Below are 24,879 nucleotides of genomic sequence, written 5' to 3' on the forward strand. Positions count from 1 at the left end.
CAAATCTAATGCATACGTCTTTGTGAAGTGCCTCGACACTAATTATTTTATTCATCTGTAACGAATAGTTAGAATGCAAAACGGATACATTAGTCGTTGTCAGGTAGGACAAACATGGCTTTCCCTACCTAATAACACGTAACACATGCACTTTGCATTCTGACTATTGAAATGCAATTATTCAATATAGGTAAATGAAATATTAGTATTTTATGAGGCACTTCACAAGTATGCATTAAAGTAGGTCACATTACGAAAATGGTACATGTATTTTGAGTTTCCTTTTGCTCGTTTGTAAGGCCGTGTCGATCTGGTCCACCGGCCTAAGCATCTCTTTCTAATCAGTGAATTTAATGAATTTGGGCCATGTACTTAGCCTTCACAGTCTAGCTGTTCACGATACCAATGAAAAACGAAAAACCGCTTTGAAAAACATAATGGTATATAATTGTCTAACCATTAACCCTTTGTGGTGGGTTCCATGGTTTAACAAATACACAGCATTTCATTACATCAACTAGTAATTTGCAAAATATGCAGGGTCAATAATTAATTCTCACCTCAAAATTAAATACTGCAGGACCCCGTTGCATAAAACTTACCATTGATGGTAACTTTAATTGCCATCAATAATTAATTACCATGGCAACATCACTCAATATAGCCAATCAAATCAAGGTTGCCATGGAAGTTACCATTGATATCAAAGTTACCATCAATTGTAGATTTTATGCAACAGGGCTCAGATGTCCGAAAGCAATTTAAAACACAAAACCACTTTGCAAAATATGTATAGCTTATGCTTTGTCAAGCAATTAATCTCAACAACTAACTGTGCAAAATATGTACAAGGCCAACAATTAATTCTCACCCTGAACCACAATAGTGCAGATGTTTGAAAACAACGATTAATCAATAAACCTGACACATTGAACAAACACCATCAAATAGAGGATGAAGGTGACAGACACAAGTCTGACCTAATTTTATTTTTTTTAAATTTTAATAGAGCACAGGCGCCAGCTTTATTTTGCATTTTAAACACAACTGGTCTATTCAACTACATGTACATTTAAACATACAATGTATTTTGGCAAATCAAAGTTTAAAATTGTTTTTGCAATTTTTCATAGCTTTATTTGCTATGAAACGTTATACTTCATCATACAAAATGGAAGACATCATTGTGAAATGTACAAGTTAGTGTTGACAGTAGGCCAACAAGGATTGAGAAAAAAAGGGTAGCAAACAGAGGGAGGGATGGGAGGAGAGAGAGAGAGAGGGAGAGAGAGAGAGAGAGAGAGAGAGAGAGAGAGAGAGAGAGAGAGAGAGAAAATAAAAGAGTAGAGATCTGAACACACAGAGAGACTAAACATAAATACAAACAGACAGAAAAGGGTAGTACTTCTTTTTTGACATATACATGTATTAAGGCAAATTAATAATGAGCACAAATATAAAGCGAAATAAAGGTCCAGCAACTTTCCTATCAAACCTGCTTCATGTAATTTCTCCTATGTCGATTACAAACATAAACATTGCAAGATAAGAATATAATGTCTGTGAAATAGCTCTACATGATACTACGCACATTGAAATACATGTACACACATGTCATTTTACCTGTAAGTCTACTTGATAAAACATGCAATTTCCCTTCAAATATGACAGTATGTTGACTGTTTTTACTCTTTAATGAAAGAAAACAATGTGACATCTTTTATTAAAACTTGTAATCACATTAATCCAAATTTCCTTGATGAATGACAAAGCATAATTATGAAGGTTTGGATGGAAAAGGGTTTTAATCAACTTAAGCCAATTGCCCTTCATGAATTAACAAAATATGAAGGCCGAGAGTGGCCAGTGATAATTTAATTACATCCATCAGGGAGAAAGAGAGTTAGAAATAGAAAGGTGCAACTGGTACTGTCAAGGAGCAAAAGCAAAAATGAGACAGAACTGGTAAGAACAGGTGAGAGCAAATATGAGGGTCAACTGTAACTAACGATCAAACATCAAAGTTTCATAGTTATGCTAATCAGGGTCGCATACAGACACTAATAAGAGGACTGTTTGTAGAGGCCCGCCATCCCCTTGGAATAAAGAATATTGAATAAATGAAATACACTGTAACAGAAAACCTGAAGGCAATAATGGTCCTACAAAGCAAATATCTTGACAGACCAAAATTAACATTTGTTTTTCCTCCTTGCTTTTCTTTGTTTCGGGGTTGTTGAAAATGCCAAATGAGATCTTCCCCTGCCATTTTCTTTTAAATGGATGACTTAATATTAAATGACTTTTTGCAATAATCTACATAAAAAGATAAACAAGACCACATTTCATTCCCATATCAATCGTAACTATTTCAATAATCCATTTTCATAATGCATCAATTTTCTTTTACTTCATCTATTTTACACAATTTCTCCTGCAAAGAAGCGACAGTCTTTTAGTACTTACATGAAATATTGGTCTACTTGCATAATATATGGGTCAGTGGGCTCAACACTAAATCATCTACCCCAATGTTTTCATATACTTTGAAGTACTTGTGACATTTTTTCTTAATATAGAATTATCACACAAGGTCAGCCATTCAAGCCTATTCCCTATCAAACAGAAATATAAAAAAAATAAAAAAATACATGTAGATTAATACAATAGAATAGTGAATTAATTATAGAACTTTCAAGGCTAGAACTCAGCAAAAACATGCCATTCTCTCATTCAATCATTTTTGTTTAGATAGGCAAAGTTCACCCGACAGTGCGAGTCTTGATAGTTCCAAACTCACTAATTCAACACTGTTTTTTGAGAGGGAGAAAAAGCACTCAGCCAAACATGTATTTAAGCTGGCTGCGAACCAGAAAGGGGTTTAAAATTTTCTAGCTCTGATCAAACATCACTGTCTAAAACTATTGATTATGAACTATTTTTTAACACTGACAGGTCGGTTTGACAAGAAACAAAATGTGTATGGCAAGATCATAATTTCAATTTCACAATAGTATTTCTTTTTCTAGAAAGCTATTCTACACATATTTACACAAAGAACAGGTACAACTAAAAGTCTTAGAATAAGCAGAAGACAACAAATTCCATGAAAAGACATGATTTGAAAATATGAAGCATTTCTGATAATCCAAATTAAATATCTGAATAAACATATTTAATAGAGGATCAACGTTCAATGGTACTCTATTTTCTGAGTTTTGCTGAGGGTTTCAACAACATACACGCTTGCGGTATAATACTCAATAGTTTTATTTCACTGCTGCATTCTTAAATTCTACAGAAACAACCATTCTTACAAGAAAGTAAGGAACATCTTCAATTACCTCTGGTAATATGTACACGGTACATACTTCAGCTGACTCGAAATAACAATTATATATCAAACTCTTTGACAATTTGAAATTATTTGACTCTGCAGAAACCCACATTACATTAAAACAAAATCAAAGGCAACATATGTTGCTGGACAAACATGTGTCCGTGCTTCACAAGGCAAAGATCTGTTTGCACTGCTGCATCTCAAATAGTTCTTCTGTGTATTTGCATGAGCTTGTCTTTCATGCCACAACAAAAGAGACGTTCGTAGGCTCTAATGACATCGTGGGTGTTCAGAGGGGCCTGAAACAAAGAGAAAAAAAGAAAAGATGAATACACTCTAAATTACATTCCTCATGGCAACTGAAAAATGTCAACACAATATAGGGCGAAAGAGGATTACTAGAGGGGGAGAGAGAGAGAGAGAGAGAGAGAGAGATAGAGATAAGGAGAGAAATAGGAAGAGGAGAGAAGGAGATAGGGGAGAGACAGGAGGAGTGGAGGGAGGGAGGGAGAGAGAGCGGGAGGTGAGATAATGAGACAGATAGAAAGAGAGAGAGAGAGAGAGAGAGAGAGGAGGGGGGAGATAATATAGATAGGGAGTGAAGTGAAGGGAGGGAAAGTGAGGGAGGGTGTGAGAGTGAGGGAAAGAGAGAGATAAGACCCCTGTTACACATGCGTCGGCTTTAAAAGCCGGCCCCGGAGGCGGCCTCACACCGGCAATTTAAAGCCGCCTCGAGATCATCAAACCCCTGTTTGTTTTGTGTCTACACATGGGCCCGCCTCACGTCGCCTTTTTGACGTTGGGGCGCACTAAAGAAAGACAGAAAGAGAAAGTGATAGAATGATAAACAAAGAATAACATAAGAAAAGACAGAAAGAGAAAATGATAGAATGATAAAAACAAAGAATAACATAAGGAAAGACAAAAAGTGATAGAATGATAAAAACAAAGAATAACATGAGAGAAGGTTATAAAAGGAAGAAATAAAGAATAACATAAGAAAAGACAGAAAGAGAAAGTGATAGAAGGATAAAAACAAAGAATAACATAAGAGAAGGTGATAGAAGGAAGAAACAAAGAATAGCATAAGAGAAGGTGGCAAAGCGCGCCTCGGCCTGATGTATTATGTTGATATAGATGACAGGTCATGTCATTTCCGCTTATAAGCCGGCCCCGAGTCCACATTGGTGTTACACATACTGATTGCGGGACTGAGTCCGGACTCGGGCCAGCCTCAAACCACATCCAGAGGTGGACTGAGTCCAACTGGCCTCAGTCCGGCTTTTCTAAAAAAGTTAATGTTACACATACGGCGAGCCGCCTCCGGGGCCGGCCTCAGTCCACTTTCAGACGTATGTGTAACAGGGGTCTAAGAGATAGAGAAGGAGTGAGAAGAGATAGGGAGTTTAGGGGGGAGGGAGAGAGCATGAGAGAAGGATTAAATAAAAGTAAGAGAGGGAGAGAGAGGGGGTGGGGTGCCAGAGAAACATTTCTGATTATAATAAACGATTAGTGATGGTTGTACGACATATGCTCTGACAACAACTGCTTCAATTGGCAACAACTGTACTGCAGTCAATTTCATTTACTTTATGTTTTCTTTTAGGACAAACAAGATGAAGAGAGGGCACTTCTTTCATCTTCGTGCATTATTGTAAATAATGTACATTCATGTATTTTAAGGATTCATTGAATATGAAACATTCTCTTTCTCAATCTTATCTCAGAATATTAATCATTTTTCACGGATAACTCTAAAAGTGCTTTGGCGGATTTACGTTGTACTTGATGATGATGATGATGATTCACAGCATTTGTATGGCGCCATATATCCGTTTAAAAAAAACATTCAAAGGCACAAGCTCCTCCAATAAAGTTAGCATTTAAATTGTATTCAACTGTTACTGGTATGTGTGGCAAGTCTTTATTAAAGATAAAGACCAGTTATTGTCATGCGATTGCATTGTGAAAGAAACGTTGTGGAATCGATCAGAAAAGGTTGATCATCTAGCATAAAAGTATTGGTGTATACTGCAAGGTTCTGGAATCATCAAAATGATAAGAAATTTGGCCCAGTCTTCGTAAAGTTACAAGCGCTGTACACAGAAAGATGTATATAGGACTACGCACACGTGCACGACAAGTGCGTTTATCTCTCACAGTCCAATAGATAAACTAATTTACCAAATATATCAATTAGTAGGCGGTTTCCCGGCAAAATTTTTATCATCATGTATTAGTCAAAACATATTCTTTCACATGATTGGTAATAAAGAGCTTCCATTCAATTTTTTGAAATTGGGCGTTTCCAATACTGGTCCTTACCTTTAAAGGTATTATAAGATGATGACCTGGATCCTAATCAAATGATTGGTTGAGAGCGTACACGTGACCAGGTATTTATTTTGCCTTACACATAATTTTGATAATGACCAGTCATTATCAAATGCTAATGACTGATCATTAGTAAAATCCTTTCATAAAACATCATTTTATAAATCAAATAAAACATAAAATACTATTAAAAAAATAATACACATCATTATGTCCGGGCATTAGTAAAAATACCCACACTCGGTCCCTTCAAAACAGTCCAAACACCCTCAGCTATCACCTCGGGCGTGTAAGACTGTTCCAAAGGTACCTTGTGTGGGTAATTCTTACTAATGCCCTCACTGCAGTGTATTATTTATATGATACATAACATAACATAAATCCACTAAAGCCTTAATTGAGCCGAGCCTAGCTCTGTAATTCTCTGGCCGAGCAGCTCAAGTACAAAGCCTATGGAGTGCAGTCTGCATAGTCTCAAAGTTCAGACACTCTGTTATGCACAAAACTGATAAGGGTCTGTGCCTGCAAACTAGTCAAGGTCATGGAATCAGTGGAATTTTTTTTTCTTTACAGAATTTTATTTATTTTCTTCCATTTTGAAATAATATATAATGTGGGACTTTAGAATGTCCACTTGGTCAGCTCTCAGTCTTTGCCTACAAACTGGCTCAAGCGATCCCGATTCGAAACTGAGTCACCGTCGTCTTTCAGACGGTGACGTCAAAGGTCAGTCCCCAGACGTAAATAATCATATCTGATTGATACACGCCAATAAAAACCCAGTGGATCTGAATGAAGTCCATCTTCTGAATATCAATACTGATTTTGAATAGTACTTGAAATCTTCTTGTAAGAGAAAAAGCTGAATCAGCTACCCATCCATAGCCAATCATGCGACCCTTGTGAGGCTACAATGTCTCACAGCTGATTACGGTAGGTCTTTTTTTCTGATTATCAAATCTAACAACACCCTACAACTTTTTTAAAAATCCGTTTCGTAATTTCCACATCTAATTCTGTTTTCATTTTGAGTAAAATCCAGACATAATTGGGTTCTATAAAGCTACGCAGTGGCCCTTGATGTCTTCAATCATGCATTGTTCAGCATGTTTTTTTCATGCAACACACCTATTTCTCTCCATCTTCCGTAGACCTATCAGTCAGCAGATATATAAGCACTTAATCGGACTGGCTCTTAATCAGTAAGATTACTCTGATAACAGCCAGCCTATCCTTGCTATTTGATGTTTGCTCCAGGAAAATACACAGAGACCATGTTTGTGGTCAACGATAACGGGAGAAGCATTGAGTGTGATTAGATCTTGCCTTGTCATATGGTCAATCGTGAAAATGTCATTGGAAAGATAATACACAGATAATACACAGATAAGCACAAAACAAAGAAGTACAGTGACTGAAGATGTAAAGGTCACAGGTTTGATTCCCCCCCCCCCCTCCCCCAGTCATGATCAGAGAAATTACATAATTCTTTCTGTCAACAGGATCCCTTTAAGATATTTAAGATAAAATATAAGATTCCATTTCAAACAATTTCATGAATCTTTTTGTTGTGGTGGCTTTCCCTGGGTAACATCAATCTCATCAACACCCTTTTTAGTGATTTTCAGTCATTTCTATCTTGGTGAATACATGTAAAAAAAAATTTAATTCATGTCTCCAAAATATGTACCATATCCAGAGCTACCCATTTCTGCCAATGTCAAATGCTAAAAAAGAATGGAATGAACATAATATATGGGTGTGTGGTAAATGTACCACAAACAATGGTTGTGCTCAGATGTTTTTTCCCTTGCATTCATGAAAGAAATAACATTAAAGAAATACAGATGTCATTAATCAATTGTATAAATGTAAAAATCTCATTACATCTGTGGGGATCAACATATGGACAACTATAACTTCATATAAAATGAAAACAGCCATCTCTGTCTCTCACATTGTGAAAAGGGCTTTCAACTGCAAAGTTTGACAAAGCAGGAAGAGATATTTTTAGAATATGATATAATATGCCATCTGTAATTTTGTAATGTTATTTCTTTAATGAATGCTCACAAAGCAAATGAAACGCCCATGTTTTATGAAACATCATCAGTGTCTGTTCAGTTCAATCTTTGTTTGAAAATGAAATTGTACAATACATTGAATAAAATAACATGCAATTTGGTGTAAATGAATACATTTGAAATGGCATAAACAGAATATATATATAAATGGTGTCCTGAACAGCATGAGCTAATCTTCTCATCACCATAACGGTAAGCATTGATTCAGGATTATCTGGCTCATATCATTACATGTACAATCACAACGGTATAATTCTTTATCAACAATGAATATACATATGATGCATAGTCATGGGCAATATCACATCTGAATGTTCTGTATGACACAAAAGGATTAGTCCTTATAATTTGGTCTGAAATGTGTGAAGAAGAGACTAAAGTTGATTGTGAAATGATATGACACACCTGTGGTGGGGGGGGGGGGGGGGTGGGTGGGATATGTACCTCACGTATCCAGTGGTGAAAAAAAAAGGGAAGAGAAGGGGAAAAGATGAGAAGATGCCTGGACCAAACCATGTACCCTTCCTCTAATCAGTAGCCTTGTACAGTCAAACCTGCCTTAGTGACCATCTGTCTACAAAGACCACCTGTCTACAGAGACCAAATTTTCCCTTGAAAATAGTTTCTCATTGAAACATGTGCTAAAGGAACCTGTCTAGCTACAAAGACCACTTTTTGTGTTTCCCTTAGGCGGTCGCTATAGACAGGTTTGACTGTGTTTTGATTTCTGGGTAACTAATGGTCATCCCCCCCCCCCCTTAATCGCTCCAGCTATCCCTCAATATGTCAGGGTGGACCCATGCTATATCACTGTGGAACAGGCTACATTGCGAGATAAGGGTTATCTTCTTCTTCTTCTTCTGTAGGACCTTAGAGTCAGTAAATAAAAATAAATCTATTGATTTGAACCTTATCCTAATGAAAGGGATCAATGAAGGGGATCAATTGACCATCAAAATATAGCAAGGTATTAAGGCAACAATGACAGTGCATTGATGCATAAACATTAGGAATGGCATTTTATTCAAGAACATTTTCAAAGTATCTCCTTTTTGGTCTCTATTATACAATACTCCTGCCTTCTACTCATCTTTTACACTCAAAACATAATACATATGGTATGGTACTAAATTTGGTTTCACCAAAGAGATATCTCTTTGGTTTAGCCATGCAGGGAGTTGTTACAGTAGGGTTAGATAAGTCGCATTCCAAAGAGAATCTTAAAACACTTCAAAAGTGAGTGAGCGCTTGAACACCATGGCACTCCAGAGAGCCAATACACATTACAGCAAGACTCAACAATGACACGCCCCTGGTTTACATCGACTCCTTTATTCTCACTCTTGATCCCCCAAAATTTCACAACTTTAATGAGGATTAATGCCTTACATCAAGGACATAAGCGCAATGACTTGTTTTTTAACCCAGGACCTCTCGTTTACGAGACCACTGCTCTACCACTGAGCCATATCAATCTACTTTTGACACTCTCCACCCTCGTGTAGTAAATGGTTTACAGGGTAGGAAGAAATTCATTGAATGCTTGAGTGTCTCATCATGGTAGGTGGGCTAAAGCTGGAGTAATCCTATGATTGCAGGGCCCTCAGGGAGAACAGTATTAATACATGTACTGATGAGGCTACCTACCCTGGGTAACCTAGACATATTATTTTTTTTCTTTTTCTTTTCATTCTGTCAATAGATTTAGTTTATTATGTCGCATTCCAAAAAGAATATAAAACACAGTAAATACCATTAGAAGGAATCACTGTAGCAATACAACTTTTGTTGATCGATAAAGATTTCAAAGAAAAAAAAAAAGTGGAATCGCTATGCTCTATGCCTCCTCCCTCAAAGCATTCAAAAAGCTCAGAGACATTTTGTCGAACTCACGAAGCATGCCCAATAACCCTTTCAGCAATAACGCCAGAAATGGTGTGGATAGGATGGTGTTCATCCCAAATATCAAGCAATCTAGAGCAAACTGTTGATATGAAAAGTGCAAAAGATCAACACTAATACTTACTCACAGATACAAGCACAGCACTTCAGTATTATTATTATTATTCTTTATTTTTTATTTGGGAAAGCAAAACTGATGTTTTAGCAAGTGCTGCAAATATTTAGTTATGCAGTATAAAAATCATCATACATCCTTTAAGAGGGCTTATCCCAGGCTTTCTATAATACTATGTTCTGTCATAAAATGCAATACATAAATTGTACAAGTCACCAGGCCTACACAACACTTACAATGCATGTTAAATGCTCACAGACAATATCCATATATATGTGTACATGTATTTATCAACAATTGAAATGATTGAATATCCATTCTCACAAAGCTCTGCACAAGCAAGCTTCTTGTACACACACAATCATAGATATCTTGATAATCAGACAGGCGATCAGCTTGTAAAAGTCATGGGGTTCCTGACTGACCTAAAGGTCTATGTTATCATTGCAGCATGAGCTAAATCCAGCATTTTTAAATCTAGATCCTCTTCCCCCCCCCCCCCCCCCCCTTAAAAAAAAAAAAAAAATTAAGCAGAAAGCCCATTCATAAATAGTTTAAAATGCAATCTAGACCTCTTGTGACAAAATGCTACTGAGGAGTCCTTGTTAAACAACCAAAGGCAACATCTTTTTTTTAAAGGTCAATATACATGTACATGATATTCCCTGCATTTCTTCTAGGGGTTCAGGCAGCCATTGTTTTCACTTGACACAGTGCTTTCAGGCTACCCTCAAATCAAACCACAACTTCATAAAGAAAAAGATAATAAGAATGAAAACTTTGCAAATGTATACATGTTCACATAAATACTACAAACAAAACAGAAACTTTGCTAATTTTTTTTAATAGTTTTGCGAGTGGTCAAGATTAGAACAAGAATTATACTGAAAAGTAACTCAATTGCAGCACTGAATTTTTGCAAATCGTAAAAGTGTTCCTTTGAAAATGACTGTCGTTAACAACTTGCAAGTTTCTGGCTGTATAATATTCTCAAAAGATGTTTGAGCTTTTCATTATTGGCTGCATGTTTTATGCTGTGATCTGAAAATAACTTGGATGAATATCATGAAAAATAAACAAACCTCATCTCTTCCGTTTTGAGGCTGGTCCCCTCCTCGGTTCAAAGGCAAACAGCTTTTCGGCTATCACTTCTTGCTTATCCTTCTTTTTCTCGGCCTAGAATAGAATGTGAATGTGAAATATGTAGGAATATGAAATATATGAATATGAAAAAAGATAGTGCTTGGAATTGGAAAGACATACAAAATGACTGTCTCTGAACTCTCTTCTTGCTTTTTCTCCTTCCTTGCAGTACAGAATAACACTTGAACACGGAAAGAAAAAAACTCAGAAAGTGATTGGGAAGGCATACAAAATGCAAAATGTTATGAAGATCTCTTCTTGCCTTTTCTCCTTCCTCACAGCCTAGAATAAACTTTGAATATGGTAAAAGATAAAGACTGGGACAACATAAGCAAAGAAACCAAAATTATTTATTGATTCATAGGAAAATGTAGCCTATGCATTGATAACTTGTAGATTTCAATTAGTTGTTGATGCAATCCGATGCAATATTTATGCAATATGCCAATGGGTGCCTCTCAATACTGTGTAACATTACCTTGATATATTTTTGTTTATTATCGTTCTTAGATGAAGAAACAAAATATCAAACAATATTGAAGCAGTAAACTTATTATTGAGCTATAAACAGGTAATATTATCATAATTTTTTTTTTTTTATACATATTGCTTCATTTTAACTGTACTTAACAAGAAAATCTTAGTATTAGACTTTTGACATTTTGTTGTTGTTGATAGTATGAATATCACCGAAGAGAAGAAGAAGAAATCATAATTACCCTGACTTCTTCATTGAACATATCCTCAATGTCTTTGCTGGGATTGTTGTAGTGCGTAAAGAGATCATTGCCACCTATGATGCGTGGTATGGCAGACTGACCAGCATATCCAGCCTGTTAGGTAGAATCATAGAAGGGACATTCACTCATGGATAATACAGGGGTGATAGTAACCACCGTCCCCTTGTGTGTAAAAAAAAAAAAAGGAAAAAATGGCATCTAAGAACATTCCCCCCTTTTGAGTAAGAAAATTGGGATAAAAAAGGGGGAAATAGGGATAAAATAGGGGTAAAATCTGGAAGGAAAAAAAAAATCTGGAAAAAATGGGGAAAACAATTTTTAAAAATCAGGAAACTGATTTAAATCGGGTAATTATCAGGCCTGATTCATGACCCCATACTAAAACTTTGTATTACCCAGTACCTTTAAACTTCACAGAAAGCAAACTTACACAACACAGAAGCGATTGTTTTCATCATTCAATTTTCCATAATAAGTTAATAACAATGGTAATGATAATAATACATCAGTGTATTTTATTCATGTATGAAGTACTCACATCATCATGGGCATATCAAGTTTCCATCTGCATTATCAAAGTCCTTGCTATTATCATCGCCATCACCACCACTGTCATCATTACCGTCACAATCATCATAAAAATATCGTTACCATCATTTGTCACGTCTGCATCATCCCACCATCGTTCTCCTCATGATCTTTCTTTGATCATGACCACTTCAACCACCACATTCATCATTAAGGAAGACATGATAATTGTTTAAATTTTTGTCATCCTTATCATTTTCATAATCCTCCTTCATCATCACATACATGCCAACATTTGAAAATCAGAAATCTGTACAAATTATGCTATTTTCAAAAAAAAGAGGAACAATCCTAACTCTCCTATTCAATACTACAGACAAATTTGTACAGGAAGAGGAACACCTGCATTAAAATGATAATTATCTTCTCCCAAAAAGAGGAATGTTCCTCTTTAATCTGAACAGTTGGCATGTATGTCATCACCATCATTCTTTTTAAAACTGTAACCACTATGATTCTTACAGTACCATCAACATCAAATATGGAACAAAATTTGGTAATATGAAACCCTAATCATAGCCAGTGTTAAAATATCACTGCAATTGTAATCATCCTTTTAACCATCATCATAAAACTGATAAATTGACAGATATCATTTGTGTACTATAGAATGATGAATACAAATGAGCAAAAAACAAACATGTACCTTTCTGAACTTCTTGAAATTCTTCACTTGCCGACCACTGCCCAACTCCTGTACAGCTCTGCGTGGCGGGTTCCTTTTTTTGCGGATGACGAGGGCAGCATTCGTCACTTTAATCAGCTTGCTAGGCAGACCCTCTTCCTGCATGTAGTCCTTTTCTATTTTCACACTAACTTGGTCCTGTTATTGAAAATAATCATAAACTAGGTTTATATAAATATTATGTGATCAATGTTCCTGTTTTAGCCCAAGGAATTCGGTGATCAGGACCAAATTCAAAAATAACAAAAAATGCAGTGTATGCATGAAAGAAAAAAAAATGTCATTACCTAATTAAAATACGCCATGTAAAGGTGGAAAACCAGGACTATTCCAGAGAGATTGATCACAATGGAGATAACAGAGAAGTTGGTGTGAGCCAAGGAGTGACATGTTTAGGCTCAAGGCTCCATGGAATCATGTTTAAGTTAAAAAAGTTGAATCTGCACCTGGGGACTAGCTCTTTACCTCTATTGGAATACGGGCAGAGATGAACCCTCTGGGTAGGTTCATTGCATCCTCTGAGAAGGCACTCCTAGAGTCCGGCTCGTCTTCTTGGGACTGAGATGACTCTGCTGCAGCTTCCTCCTCCTAAGAGAGAGAGAGAGAGAGAGAGAGAGAGAGAGAGAGAGAGAGAGAGAGAGAAAACAACATCACAGGATAGAAAGTACAGTTGAAAAAAGTGGCACTGGTCAGCAACAAAAAATACATGTTGATTGAAGACAATATGTCCAGGGCCCCTTCTTACAAAGAGTTGATTATTTGCGATTGATATCAAACGTAACTACGTACATAAGAGATAGGAGACTGCAAACTTGCGATTGATTGGAGGACTTGCGATTTATTTAAATCGTAAGTCTTTGTAAGACTGGGCCCAGGCCTTAACTTCTATAATGAGCCTCAGCAAATAAAAAGCTGAGCTCATATGAAATATTTCATGTCAATTTGTTGCAATGGAAACGATCACTGACCATGAATGTAAAATATACAATATGGCTTAAATTAGCTCTGAAAGAGTAATTGATGATTTACATTCAACAAGGTAATTGTGAGAGCAACTGGAGTAATTATACATGAAGTAGTTCGGGTAGCAGTCGTGGGAGAGTTGTAAAATCACAAACTTTCAACCAACAAGGTAATTTCAAAAATAATATCACTAGTGATATTCGTTTGTCTCGCAATGTATGGTCAACAAAGGATCTAAAGATCACAACGTTTCGTGCGCCGCTGCAACACTTCGTCAGGTGATAAAATATATATATAAGCAAGCGTAATTGTTGGGGAAAATAAAGAATTAGAAAAATATAAAGATCTGTAGATCAATATGAATAGGCCTAGCTATGAAGTACATGTACAAGGTTCTGGCGAAGAACAAAAAAGACACAAACCTGTGAAAAGACATCAATCCTGGCTTTCTTCTTCCACATACCACCTCCATCGTTCTCTCTGCTTGTCTGGGCTCTGCTGCTCTCTCCATCATTCTCATCACTCCAATCAGCCGTCCTCTTGCTGCTCCTCTTTCCACCATCAACCTTCTGCTCAGCCTTTGATTCCATCCTTTCCTCAGTCCGCCCAGCTTCTGGTGTCTTCTTGGGTTTCTTTCTTTCATAATGAAATGGGTCATCTTCCACCTCCTCCGCCTCCTCATCGTCATCATCTCGTTCTACGATGCGCTCAAAATCCGTCTCTCCTTCATCCATTGGTTCTTCTTTCACTCGATTCACGTCTTCCACCCGTCTACTCTCTTCCTCCATCCCTGCCCTTCCCTTCATCTTTCCATCAGGTTTCTCACTTTTCTCCAGCGGTTTTCTGAATGCGTCCAGAGTGCCTTGCTGCCTCTGCTTAGGCTTGGAGCCAGCTTCCTTATTGCCCAGAGTTTCAATTCTGGACGGTTGTTCAGATATGACCTCCAGGCTCTCTGAGACTTCCGCAGAGGCTGGTTTCTGACCATGTCCATCCACACCATCAGCATCTCCTCTTCCATTTGGCTGGCTTAGAGCCTCTTTCTTGACTCTGACCACCTGCTTCTCCTCTCTCGTATTCTCCTTTTCGCCTATCCCTTCATCCTCCTTCTCATCCTTCTTCTTGACTTCAGGTCTAGTGCTGGTCTCTACCTGCTCTTCCTTGTCATCACCTCTCCCTGTTTCCATCTTGATGGGGGCTATGAAAATTTGATACCAAAGAAACCAAACAAAAAAAAATAAAGAAATAAAACTCCTCTTTCACTCACAATACCGTAGATGGTTAAGAACTTTCTAAAATATTAATGTTGAATCTAGTACTGTCTGTTGTAATAGCTTGACATTTTTCTTTAAATTCAAAATGGATTTATGGCAAGCATTGCATTTTCTCCAAGAAACGCCTCTATTACCATAAAAAGGGGACACTTTCTCATTAACTTAATTAGCTAATGCACCATGTGAGAGGGGGAGGATTGGGAGTGCTGAAAAGGACTCTCGGTAATGTTTCTTTCTGGAGTGTGTGTAGTCCTTAAAAGGACTGTTTCTACTTTTGAAAAAGACTGTTGATTATCTTTCTTAGCTTATACATGTAGTTCTAAGGAGAAGCGGCAGTTGGAGGACAGTCAACGGATAGTCAACCTGTTCGAAACGTTGAGCCACTCCTACCACCCATCCTCTCCAACCGGCGCTATAGTTCTCCTTAGGATTACTATCAGCTAAGAAAGATAACCATCAGTCTTTTTCAAAAGTAGAAACAGTCCTTTTCCCAGTTTAGCTGTATGATAGCTGCCATCGGGATTATCTCTACAATCAACAAGTAAGGACTACACACACTTAAGAAAGAAAGATTACCGAGAGTCCTTTTCAGCACTCCCAATCCTCCCCCTCTATCACATGTTGCAACCGCAAGCCTACTGTATATCTACATCACCATTCAAGCCGATACTTACAAGCAGCATCTAAAAAAAATTAGCGATACATGAATGAGAAAACCTTTTACAGCAAGTTGAAACCCAAACTATTTTCTGATGAAACAACATGTATCTGATTTATTCAGTTACCAATATTCTTCTGATCTTCCAAGTGCAGAAATACATACCTCACAATCATCATCAAATTCTCGTTATGGCATTAGTATTTCCTCACCAAAGTAAAAGAGGTATTGATCTGTAAAACCTATGCCATGTGTCAATACAGCAATGCAATGCCGTGCGATTCTATCACAGCGCACATGAAGTTGATGAATACAGTAAATCTCTGTGTATAAGGAGCACCTTTTTTCCGTCGGAAATCTCGAAACTTGGGGGTGCGTCTTATAGACAGGTACAGGATATTTTGAGTCCTAAAAATGCTACTTTTTAGATGTTTTTGACTATCTCTGTGTCTCAACATGAATAACATAGTAAAGAATAAAGAATAGGATCTACTATTTGAAGTTAACCTACGTTCCTAATTTAAAGGGAAGAGAGTTTTTTGGTGTTTTTTTTCAGTCTCAATCAATTATGCCCCTTCACCTTGCACTGTGTCGACCCAAAAAGCAAAACCCCAAAACCCCCCCAAAAATCTTCTAAAATTCCTCTCAGGGTCTCTCACCTTTCTCTTGTAATGAGAACTCGGGAGAGCCATCCAGAGGCCTGGAAGATGCTGTCTGATTGGCTGTCCTTGAAGGAGTTGCTATGATGGTCTCTGAGACCTTGGAAACCTTTGGAGTTGATGTGAGATTTTGTCTGTAAAGTACATTAAAAATATGGCATTGGAACAGAGGACTTTACAAGGATATCAAAATGATCAAATAGCATTTTCTGTCATTGGTTTCCTTTCATTCATTCAGGTCTGAATCAGCTGTGAATGTATACATAGTAAATCATTTTACATAAAAATACAGGGAAGAAATACTCTTCTTTTCAAACAGTACTGTAGTTCCAAGATAAGCACAAGCTTGACGCCTTCCAATTACACACAAAGTACAAACAATTAATAAATGGGGTACCTGGTCATGCAGAACACAAATCATTCTTACAATGAGAACAAAGGGCTTGACTATTGGTAACAAAATGGATAAATAAATACCCCTTAAAGCTCAAAGTCTTGAGAGACAGAAATTCACTTGAACATTTGATTCTCACATACATTTCTAGGATATAATACACTAATGCATTTAATCTTAATTGTATCTTCATCGCATTCGGTCATCGTAGCTTTCGCACGGGAGAAAATTATGCTTACTTTGGTAGATTAGGTGTGGGTGCAGTCTCCTTTTTGGCTGTGGCTGTGGCCTTCCTGTCCAGCTTCCCACCTACACCATGTATCTTTTGTGAGAGAGACTCGGTGTCCGAGGCTAGCACATTCTGCGTTGCCAAAGACTGTGATGGGACTGCACTGAGAAGGTCTAGACCGGCTGTACAGAAATACAAATTTTAACAGCAATTTAATGAAACACATGGGCGCATATGGGCCTTGTTGCATATAACTTACAAGAAATGGTTACTTTGCCATTAATAGTTACTTCCATCGAAACCTTGATTTGATTGGCTGTTGAGGGATGTTCCCATGGTAGTTAATATTGATGGCAAAGTTACCATCAGCGGTAAGTTTTATGTAACTAAAGAGTTATGGCAACATAACTGTCCTCCTGTCCAGCTTCCCACCTATGCCATAGATTTTTTTTTGAAGTAGACTAGGTGTCTGAGACTAGCACAATCTGGGTCGGCAAAAACTGTGAGGGGACTGCACTGGGAAGATCTAGTCATCATCATCATCACCATCATCGTCATCATAATCATCACCACCACCACCATCATCATCATATCATCATCACCATCATCACTTCATCATCATCATCATGTGTACATGTAATGTTTTTTAAAGTTTTTTTACAGATGGGTTTCAATCAGACCTTTAACATCACAATTCGAAAGACGTGACTCAGTCGAGGTCTGTGGAGTCAGTTTTGTAGGGGCGAAGACAGAGAGCTGACCATACCACAGACATTACCGCTAGAACAACTCACATCTCCCTTCTTGTCACCTTTAAGTCTTACCTTGAGCAACTTTAGGATTACAATGCAGAGCTGTCGAGATGTAGATGACAGCCAGTCCAAGCTCAGACTCTGGTATAGGACGTACATTGTGCCTGTATAGAAACATGGTGATCACAATAATCATGTATCATTTATAACCAATTACAAATTTGGCTTTCCAAATGAATCTCTACACAAATAACGCATCAAGTAACTCGGCAGAAAACCCAAGATTCCTTTCTAGTGTGCCTGTAAAATACATGGTGTAACACAGCTCAATTCTGTACTAATAACTAACATAACAAAATCTCTGTAAACAATAGCTTTCAATGTCTTTTAAAATGAAAATTTGCTATCAAATTTTGCACTGAGTAAAAACTATAGGGTCTACTTTAAGGCATACACAAAACATGACTCAGAAAATGCAATACTTTCTTGTCTGGAGACTATGCACATAAGAGTATCACAACATTAAAGTATTATCACCAACATTTCATTACATGATGATGATGAAGTAATCATAGATTATTTTCATAGTGGCCATATGACATGGCAGGAATTAATTCTTTGAAATGCTAGAGCGCCGCAATGGCAGCACAGCTAAAGCTGGGGTAATAGTCTCCAAGTTTGGAAGCGTTTAGTGATTCTAATAAGCGCTATATAAAAACGGAGTATTATTATTATTATTATTCCAAACTCACTTCTTAAGCAGCCGGAGCACCTGCGACACAACAGTCTGTCCCATCTGGCTCATCTGCTGAGTAGAGTCTTGATGCTCCGTGTACAGCACGCAGGATGTAGAAGAGATTAACCGGTCAGAGAGGGACGGGACGTCGCTATCCTCGTCTAAGAGCACTGAACGACCTCCGGCCACAGCAATTGGAACGTGAAGACGCTTGTGCTGCAGAGGTGAGCAACAAAAGAACATCAGGGGGTGTTTCACAAAAACCCTACGTCAAACTTAACTCCAAGTTGGATTTAACATATGGAGAGCAATTTGTAGCCTTAAAAAAGATTGTATTCAAAAGCAAAAATTCAAGTATTTTATACTTTTCATAAATTCCACATCAAAAACATGAAATCTTCTTGATAATAGAAAATGTGAATGATTTGAATCAACATTTCATGCCTTGTAAAATAACTTTTACAAAATATTTTCAAAGATGCTAACGGCTTTCCATAACTGTTAAGTTCAACTTAGTATCTTTGTGAGAAGAAAAAAACCCAGATTTTACATGGCAATAGAAATGAAAACAATCATGACTGCCATCTTGATGCTCTATAGCTATGCAATAGACAAAGGATTTACTACAGATTAACTGATCAGACTTTGTTTCTACTGTATAGGAGAACTATGAACGTTATCAAAAGTTGGAAAGAAAAATGCCTGTGATAGCCATCTTGATCATCAATGCTGGAAATTAGAATAATCAACGTGAAGAGTGACAAATGTCAATAATGTAATACCAAAGAACTGTAGTGCCGGGCTGGGATTTCAACCTCCGACCTAATGTTTTGTAGTTAAGTGAATGAACCACTATACCACGACAACCAAACAGAACAAAATAAAATCCCTCGAACATCGCATCAGCCTCTTACAAACTTACTTTTCTACAGACATTCTAAATTCCTTGTCAATTCTGCAAGATTGAACAATCATATCATGTGAGAGAATACCAACCTGTTTCTCAGTAAGGAAGAAGAAAGTCCTGTCTTTAAAAATCTCCTTTCTTCTGTCATCTGGACTGAAGGACACCTCATTTTTGTTGATAGCTGCCTCGGCCAAAGTTGGAAGGTAACTACAGAAAATATATGAAATATTTTCCTTTTTAAAATAATTTTCTGTCTACAATACCAACATCCATGCTGTAGAGAGTGTGATATATTATAGGTTGAGTGCTTAAAAAAATGAATTTATAGTCCACCACTGGTTGTCAAATTTGCAAAGTTATTTTGTACCTATTTGTAAATTTCTGATGCTTCAATGACATAATAAGACAATTCACAGCATATTCAAGTATTACATCCATTTTACAAATGATAAAATTATGTAGGAGTAAAAAAGAAGAGGGCTGCATGCACTAATAGAACTTAGTATACTCTATAATCTATGTTTTACAAGACAGAGATTTCAACTTACAGCCTCTTGTTAAAACAGGGTTCATGTGTACTTACTTGCCTGGAGCAGGCAGAGAGGCTTTTACCTTTACAGCCTCCAACGTTTTCTTAAAGAAGTCTGGAGTAACAATGGGTCGGCATGCAACAAGTGCGCTAATCACCTGCAAGGAATAGAGGATAGACAAACAGCATCAGAGAGAAGCAAAGAGAGAGAAAGAGAGAGAAAGAGAGAAAGACAGAGACAGAGAGAAAGAGAGAGACAGAGAGGAGAGAAAGAAGGTAACATTAAGATGTGACATAACTAGATGGGTACATGGTGGACACCATTCAAAGACCACAAAACTGTGAATTTCTTTCTATCTCACCTTTATAGTAACATTTAGCTGTGACATGACTAGATGGGTACACTGGACACCATTCAGAGACCACATAAACTGTGTGCTTCTACCTAACTCACCTTGATAGTAACATAGTAACATTAAGCTGTGACATGACTAGATGGGTACACTGGACACCATTCAAAGACCACAAAACTGTGAACTTCTTTCTATCTCACCTTGATAGTAACATTAGGCTGTGACATGACTAGATAGGTACATTGTGGACACCATTCAGAGACCACCTGAACTGTGAGCTTCTACCTAACTCACCTTGATAGTCACATCAAGCTGTGACATGACTGGATGGGTACACTGTGGACACCACTCAAAGACCACATGATCTGTGAGCTTCTTCCTAACTCACCTTGATGGTAACATTAGGCTGTGACATGACTAGATGGGTACACGGTGGACACCACTCAGAGACCAGATGAACTGTGAGCTTCTACCTAACTCACCTTGATAGTAACATTGAACTGTGACATGACTAGATGGGTACACTGTGGACACCACTCAGAGACCACATGAACTGTGAGCTACTAACTATCTCACCTTGATAGTAACATTGAACTGTGACATGACTAGATGGGTACACTGTGGACACCACTCAGAGACCACATGAACTGTGGGCTTTTATCGAACTCACCTTGATTGTAACATTAAGTTGTGGCATGACTAGATGGATACACTGTGGACACCATTCAGAGACCACATGAACTGTGAGCTTCTTCCTGACTCACCTTGATAGTAACATTAAGCTGTGACATGACTAGATGGGTACACTGTGGACACCACTCAGAGACCACATGAACTGTGAGCTTCTTCCTGACTCACCTTGATAGTAACATTAAGCTGTGACATGACTAGATAGGTACACTGTGGACACCATTCAGAGACCACATGGCCACCGATCTTGTGGACCGTCTGCTTCAGGGCTTTCTTCTCATCTGCAGGCAGGGCAGAGGCAGCTACCACAAGAGGGTTGAAACATACCCTAGACATGCAAAAAAAAGAATAACATAGAAAATAGATGTAATATTTGGAGTGCATTCTGTAAAGGACTGGGAAAAATCACCCTCCATCAGTGAATTTTCACATTTAAAAAATGCATTTTAGTTCCCATGTACCATATTTTCTGTAAAATTGTTAATTATACATTAGGTTTGATATGAATTGTAGATATGTTCAAACATCCTATTTCATACCTCCATTTATTTGAATTAAATGATCCAAATACAGTTTTCAAAAGTATCAATATTTGGAGAGTTTTAAAAAGTATGAATATTTGGAGAGCATTTGGTAGAGGACTGAGAAAAATCACCCTCCCTCAGTTAATTTTCACAAAGAAAAAAAAAATACATTTTGGATCCCATGGGACACATTTTCTGTAAAATTGTTAATTATACATTAGGTTTGATATGAATTGTAGATATGTTCAAATATCCAATTTCATACCTCCATTTATTTGAATTAAATGATCCAAATAAAATGACGTCTCCATCGTGAAGGCTAGTCTCGCTTCCAGTCTCTAGTTTGGCTCCATTGCAGGATGTCCCGTACTTTGAAGACTCTTTTAAAATCAGGATTGAAGGTACATTTGGGCGATTCTGACAGTAAGAAAAACAGAACAGTACAGGAGTGTGTTTCAATTTGATGGCCGCTTTATTACTGCAATCTACATTCAATTTTGTTGATATAAATATGCTAAATGTGTTAGTTGGAATAGAATTCATCAAGGTATCTAGAACCAATTACAGATATCTCTTGATACAGGGCCAAATTCAGGCTATTTGTTCACGTTATATCAACATCATCTGAGATTTTACAATTGAATGATTGAATTCATCTAAGTACTGTTTACATTTAATTTTTTATCACATCAGCCTTAAAAGAAAAGAAAAAACAACTCAAAGATGATATAGTAAGAAAAGTAAGAAAAGTACATCATATCATTTCAGACGATTGTTACCTGGCAAGCCCTCCTATAGCTTGGATAAGACCAAATATAAAGTACAACTATACTTTTAGTGTAAATTTATGTTCATAAAACCCTTTGAAGTAGGTATGAAACGACAAATGACAATTTTTTTAAAATTTCTCTTAATGTTTTGATATTGTTTTTGAAAGAGAGTATCAAAGTCGTAAATTGCAAGACCTTTATTAGGATTAAAACAAACCAAATCATAAGGATCCTTACTTACTGCATAATAGATTTAAAAAGCAATTTAGACAATCTGTTTTTTGCTAAACACAGTTTATTTAGGGTCTCCTTGTTTAATATACTTACAAGATTACTTTCTGGGTGTTTGACTTTAAAGGAGGCATGCTTGCGGCTGATTGACGTATCGCCTGCTATCAAAATGGGGCAATCTACAAAATGAAGGAAAAATAACTCCTTTAAAAAAAAGTGTCTGCTGCAATTTTATTCTCTGCTGCAAACATGATCAAGAGCATCACATACCTACATACATAAAATTAAAAGAGAACAAGAGATTAGGTAAGTACTGTTTAAAGGGGCATGTTCCCCGTATTCCAGAGGGCGTTCAAAATACGTACCCGCTGGCGGACGGTGCTAGCTGCCTATTGACACCAACAGAATACGGCTCTTACGCAGATGGCATGTTCCGAATGCCCGCACAATGCCGATTATCGCATACATGTGCCGAACTAATACCAATCGCAGTTCGGCTCTAAGATTCGGCTGCTGTTTCCGCCCACTTTCGTGATGTCAAAATCGGCAGCGATCAGCTGGCTTGGCAAAGGCAGGCCAGGACGCGCGTACTTTGATTGACAGCTGTATGCAAATAAGAAGTCGATCTTCGGAACCAAGATGGCGATGACTAGAGCAGCGATAACTACACTGGCGGGAACGTGCCCCTTTAACATTCAAGCAATTAACATGTGACAGTGTGTAAATTGAGAATAGAAAGCACAGAACTGAATAAAAGATGGTAATAGCAAGCTCTAGAGACATCACAATAAAATTAGGTAAATTACTTCTAGTAATAATAATAATGATAATTTCATAATTTCATAGTACACATATTCAATATGCAAGTTGCTCTAGGGGCTCTTGTATTACCCCATTTCTGCTAGGCTACCATTTTTGGTGCTCAAAGCTTTAATGTAATTCCTTCCTACCAGTACCCATTTAGAATGTGGGTGGAGAGTGGCAAATGTAGATTAGTATCTTGCCAAAGGGCACGAGGGCTGGGGGCTCAAACCGCAAACCACAGTTCCAACGACATATCAACTAGATCACAACACCTCTACATGTATCACTGAGAGCTTCCAACTTGAAATGGACTTCATTAAAAAGTATTTTAGATATCTTGATATCTTAATCAGAGGTTTCTAAGCTCCCTAAATAATGTGACGGAATCTGAAGTCTCTACCTACCTTTACGACCAACTATGTACTCCACTCCAACCAAGAAGGGGTAGCTGCTCTCTAAAGAAGAAGAAAAAAATACAGATGTTACAGAAAAGTGTGGAAAACTAGACCTAGATCTATACAACTGATAGATACATAATTTACCTGACAATGAGAATAACTACATGAAGATCAGGAGGATCAGCAGACTCGTTGTTTTACTAGATCTACACCTCTATAACAGTGGCGGATCAATTTAGGGGGCACAACCAGTCCGTGCCCCTTCTCTTTTGAAACCCAAGTGATAAGCCTTTAGTACACAAGTCCGTATTTGCGCCCATCCCCCTTTTAAGGTGATGATCTTTTATTCGCATCACTTATCAACAAATTTGTAGGAATGTCATGCACCCCCCCTTTTTTTTTTAACATACAAAAACCTTGAATGCTTGATGTGCCCCTGCTCTACACTTTGTGCTTAAATTGCTGGATACAGAATGAAATTGGCGAATTTGCCAACCACAACCAAGGACAAGGTCAGGGAGAAAATATCTTTAAGTTTAGACAATTAAATTAAGCACCTCCTCCTCCTAATTCTCCTTCTTCTTCTTCTTCTCTTCCTCCTCCTCCTCTTCTTCTTCTTCTTCTTCATTTTTCTCCTTTTTTTGCCTCTTCTTATTCTTCTTCTTCTTCTTCTTCTTCTCCTTCTCCTTCCTTCCTCCTCCTCTTCTTCTTCTTCCAATTTGTTTCCTTAATTAAAAGTATGACACGTATTTCGATACGTGGGACCGAAGACATAAAATGAGTCGCTAAGTTTATGAAATCATGGATGAATTCGAGCTTAAAAGCAGCTAACAATTGATAGATGTGACAAATAATTACGGACTGGTTGACTTTTTTTTAATGTTATAGATCTAGATATATCTACTTTACCTGTTCCTTCGTGGATGCTTTCAATGGACCACATTGTAAACGGTGCGTGTTGTTGACTCGAAAGTCAAAATTCCCCGCCTGTTGCATGTTGTTGTTGTTAATGCATGCAGTCCGTGTAGCCTTCTCGATTCAGAGGATAGGATCCGATTGAGGGGGAAGGGGTGGTCAAGG

At 37.5% G+C, this 24,879-nt stretch overlaps 1 protein-coding gene across 7 annotated transcripts; it reads right to left on the reverse strand.

Annotated features, from left to right (window-relative positions):
- Positions 1 to 948: 948 nt before the first annotated feature.
- Positions 949 to 24,833, reverse strand: LOC578057 (nibrin). Of its 7 annotated transcripts, XM_030975622.1 has the most exons (18): positions 24,709 to 24,833; positions 23,806 to 23,856; positions 22,694 to 22,776; positions 21,862 to 22,013; positions 21,293 to 21,400; positions 21,147 to 21,198; positions 20,084 to 20,187; positions 19,590 to 19,707; positions 18,610 to 18,809; positions 17,930 to 18,021; positions 17,116 to 17,287; positions 16,483 to 16,616; positions 14,317 to 15,089; positions 13,397 to 13,519; positions 12,893 to 13,069; positions 11,638 to 11,751; positions 10,858 to 10,951; positions 949 to 3,639 (listed from the first exon to the last, which is right to left on the reverse strand). In XM_030975622.1, exons 1-17 carry the CDS (start codon positions 24,740 to 24,742, stop codon positions 10,859 to 10,861), a joined length of 2,580 nt encoding a protein of 859 aa, XP_030831482.1. In that variant the 5' UTR covers positions 24,743 to 24,833; the 3' UTR covers positions 949 to 3,639; position 10,858. The 7 variants fall into 7 exon arrangements, with proteins under 7 accessions (XP_030831482.1, XP_030831481.1, XP_030831484.1 ...); XM_030975621.1 differs by lacking the exon at positions 21,147 to 21,198 and having other exon boundaries at positions 21,241 to 21,400; XM_030975624.1 differs by lacking the exons at positions 21,147 to 21,198; positions 21,293 to 21,400; positions 21,862 to 22,013; ... (1 more) ...; positions 23,806 to 23,856; positions 24,709 to 24,833 and adding an exon at positions 20,959 to 21,021.
- Positions 24,834 to 24,879: the final 46 nt, after the last annotated feature.

Source organism: Strongylocentrotus purpuratus, unplaced genomic scaffold, assembly GCF_000002235.5.
Source record: "Strongylocentrotus purpuratus isolate Spur 01 unplaced genomic scaffold, Spur_5.0 spur5_scaffold_8, whole genome shotgun sequence".
Classification (NCBI taxonomy): Eukaryota; Metazoa; Echinodermata; class Echinoidea; order Camarodonta; family Strongylocentrotidae; genus Strongylocentrotus; species Strongylocentrotus purpuratus.